Source organism: Oncorhynchus gorbuscha, unplaced genomic scaffold (assembly GCF_021184085.1).
Source record: "Oncorhynchus gorbuscha isolate QuinsamMale2020 ecotype Even-year unplaced genomic scaffold, OgorEven_v1.0 Un_scaffold_12424, whole genome shotgun sequence".
Classification (NCBI taxonomy): domain Eukaryota; kingdom Metazoa; phylum Chordata; class Actinopteri; order Salmoniformes; family Salmonidae; genus Oncorhynchus; species Oncorhynchus gorbuscha.
In genome coordinates this window covers 2,573-5,808 of record NW_025754782.1, presented here as the reverse complement: position 1 = coordinate 5,808, position 3,236 = coordinate 2,573, and the positions used below count along the sequence as shown (strand labels likewise).

General features: G+C 44.0%; 1 protein-coding gene across 1 annotated transcript; it reads left to right on the top strand.

The window, feature by feature from the left end:
- Nucleotides 1–1,984: 1,984 nt before the first annotated feature.
- On the top strand, nt 1,985–2,846 carry LOC124030533 (protein mono-ADP-ribosyltransferase TIPARP-like). Its single transcript, XM_046341834.1, has 2 exons — nt 1,985–2,265; nt 2,537–2,846. The coding sequence occupies exons 1-2, from the start codon at nt 2,105–2,107 to the stop codon at nt 2,829–2,831; spliced, it is 456 nt and encodes a 151-aa protein (XP_046197790.1). The 5' UTR covers nt 1,985–2,104; the 3' UTR covers nt 2,832–2,846.
- Nucleotides 2,847–3,236: the final 390 nt, after the last annotated feature.

The following is a 3,236-nucleotide window of genomic DNA, read 5'->3' as shown; positions in this document are numbered from 1 at the left end:
AGAAACCAAATCACTGTGCCACAGAGAATGACACACACAGACACACAGACACCGAGATAAGGCTAACACCATTAAGACATGTAGTCTGAGCCAGAGAGAATAACATGACAGCGATCCTACAGTTAGTGACTAAAATGCCAGACAGGCCATCGCTTTTCTTTTTCTCTCTGTGTGAGTTCTCTGACAGCCTCCTGATATGCTATTGCTTTGTGTTTTTCTCATCCTGTGTCAGCTCCTCATTTCTGAGGTTGGCTCGTTGGCTTCTCCTTGACTGCTGCAGTAGAGTATCGCCTGCTTCTAGCACTATGACATCATCATCGGTGACAGGGATCGTGTTGTTTCTAATGCAGGATGTGGTGGAGCTTCAGTTTGATTGGTTATTCATCATTAGCATAGGTTATTATGAAATGAAACATTATTGGATGATTCCGGATGTGGTTTATAATTCTAGAAGACATCCCATGTACAGTTGGAAGTCTGAAGTTTACAAACACTGAGGTTGGAGTCATTAAAACCACACCACAAATTTCTTGTTAACAAACTGTAGTTTTGGCAAGTCGGTTAGGACATCTACTTTGTGCATGACACAAGTCATTTTTCCAGCAATTGTTTACAGACAGATTATTTCACTTACAATTCACTGTATCACAATTCCAGTGGGTCAGAAGTTTACATACACTAAGTTGACTGTGCCTTTAAACAGCTTGGAAAATTCCAGAAAATGTCATGGCTTTAGAAGCTTCTGATACGCTAATTGATGTCATTTGAGTCAATTGGAGGTGTACCTGTTGATGTATTTCAAGGCCTACCTTCAAACTCAGTGCCTCCTTGCTTGAAGTCGGGAAAATCAAAAGAAATCAGTGTAGACCTCCATAAGTCTGGTTCATCGTTGGGAGCAAATTCCAAAAGCCTGAAGGTACCACGTTCATCTGTTCAAAAGTATAAACACCATGGGACCACACAGCCGTCATACCGCTCAGGAAGGAGACGCGTTCTGTCTCCTAGAGACGAACATACTACATCCCAGAACAGCAGCAAAGGACCTTGTGAAGATGCTGGAGGAAACAGGCAAAAGTATCTATATCCACAGTAAAACGAGTCTATATCGACACCAACCTGAAAAGGTCGCTCAGCAAGGAAGAAGCCACTGCTCCAAAACCGCCATAAAAAGCCAGACTACAGTTTGCAACTGCACATGGGGACAAAGATTGTACGTTTTGGAGAAATGTCTCACTCTGGTCTGATGAAACAAAAATTAAAAACTGTTTGGCCATAATGGCCACTTATGTTTGGAGGACAAAGGGGAAGGCTTGCAAGCAAAATAACAGTATCCCAACCGTGAAAAGACGTGGTGGCAGCATCATGTTGTGGGGCTGCTTTGCTGCAGAGGACTGGTGCACTTCACAAAATAGATGTCATCATGAGTTAGGAAAAATGATGTGTATATATTGAAGCAATATCTCAAGACATCAGTCGGGAAGTTGAAGCTTGGTCGCAAATGGGTCTTCCAAATGGACAATGACCCCAAGAATACTTCCCAAAGTTGTGTCAAAAATGGCTTAAAGACAACAAAGTCAAGGTATTGGAGTGGCCATCACAAAGCACTGACCTCAATCCTATATAAAATGTATGAGCAGAACTTAAAAAGCGTGTGCGATCATGAGGCCTACAACCCGACTCAGTTACACCAGCTCTGTCAGGAGGAATGGGCCAAAATTCAGCCAACTTATTGTGGGAAGCTTGGAAGGCTACCCGACACGTTTGACCCAAGTAAACAATTTAAATAAAATGCTATCAAATACTAATTGAGTCTATGTAAACTTCTGACCCACTGGGAATGTGATGGAAGAAATAAAATCTGAAATAAATCATTCTCTATACTATTATTCTGACAGCACACATTCTTAAAACAAAGTGGTGATCCTAACTGACCTAAAAAAGGGAATTTTTACTAGGATTAAATCTGTTTCTCCCTCTCTTTTGTAGGACTCTTGGGGGCCTCTCCTCCTTTTCCCCCTCCTCCACTGTGGATCTGTCCCTTTCTCTGCCTCTCTCTCCGTCCTCCACCAACACTCCCAGCGTATTCCCAGAGACCTGGTTACCCATGACAACCAGCCAGGACTTCCTGCAGGTTCCGGTATCCTGTGACGACCGGAGTTATCGGACCGTCTACACCCTCTTCCACAAGACGGTGTCTGAAACCAAGTTCCGCATCCTTAAGATCCTCCGCGTCCAGAATCCCTTCCTATGGGAGAAATACAAGAGGTGAGTTACCATACCGTTATTACACAGGTTCACTATACATCCGGTTGTCATAGATACGGCAGAAGGTGAGGATGAGTCACCTAGTGAGAAGGTGTTGATTGGTGGTGTGGGTGGGTGTGAGTGTTTCCTACTTGGTAGAAGCAGTGAATCATATAGACTGGACTATAGAGTAAAACCTTCAATCTGTTTCACTGTATCCTGTTCAAAGTGTAAACATTCAATTACTAGACCTAAAGACATCACCCCCCCCCCCCTCCGCTCCCCCTAACAGGAAGAAGGAGTACATGTCTCGTCGTCTCTCGGAGATGGACAGGATGCTGAGCGAGCGTCACCTGTTCCACGGCACCTCCACTGAGGTGGTAGAGGGCATCTGCAAACACAACTTTGACCCGCGTGTCAGTGGCAAACACGCCACCATGTTCGGACAAGGATCCTACTTCGCCCGCAAGGCCGTCTACTCCCATAACTTCTCCAAGCGCTCTCCTAAAGGGATCCACTCCATGTTCCTGGCCAAAGTGCTCACTGGCAGGTTAGTAGTCTTTATGGGATTACTGTGTCCTCACTGACAGTCTTTATGGGATTACTATGTCCTCACTGACAGTCTTTATGGGATTACTATGTCCTCACTGACAGGTTAGTAGTCTTTATGGGATTACTATGTCCTCACTGACAGTCTTTATGGGATTACTATGTCCTCACTGACAGGTTAGTAGTCTTTATGGGATTACTATGTTCTCACTGACAGGTTAGTAGTCTTTATGGGATTACTATGTCCTCACTGACAGGTTAGTAGTCTTTATGGGATTACTATGTCCTCACTGACAGTCTTTATGGGATTACTATGTCCTCACTGACAGTCTTTATGGGATTACTATGTCCTCACTGACAGTCTTTATGGGATTACTATGTCCTCACTGACTGTCTTTATGGGATTACTATGTCCTCACTGACAGGTTAGTAGTCTTTATGGG

Excerpts from the sequence above, each read along its gene's own strand:
- LOC124030533 (XM_046341834.1), top strand. The coding sequence starts at position 2,105 with ATGACAACCAGCCAGGACTTCCTGCAGGTTCCGGTATCCTGTGACGAC. Across the intron at positions 2,266-2,536 it reads CTATGGGAGAAATACAAGAG|GAAGAAGGAGTACATGTCTC; the intron begins GTGAGTTACCAT and ends TCCCCCTAACAG.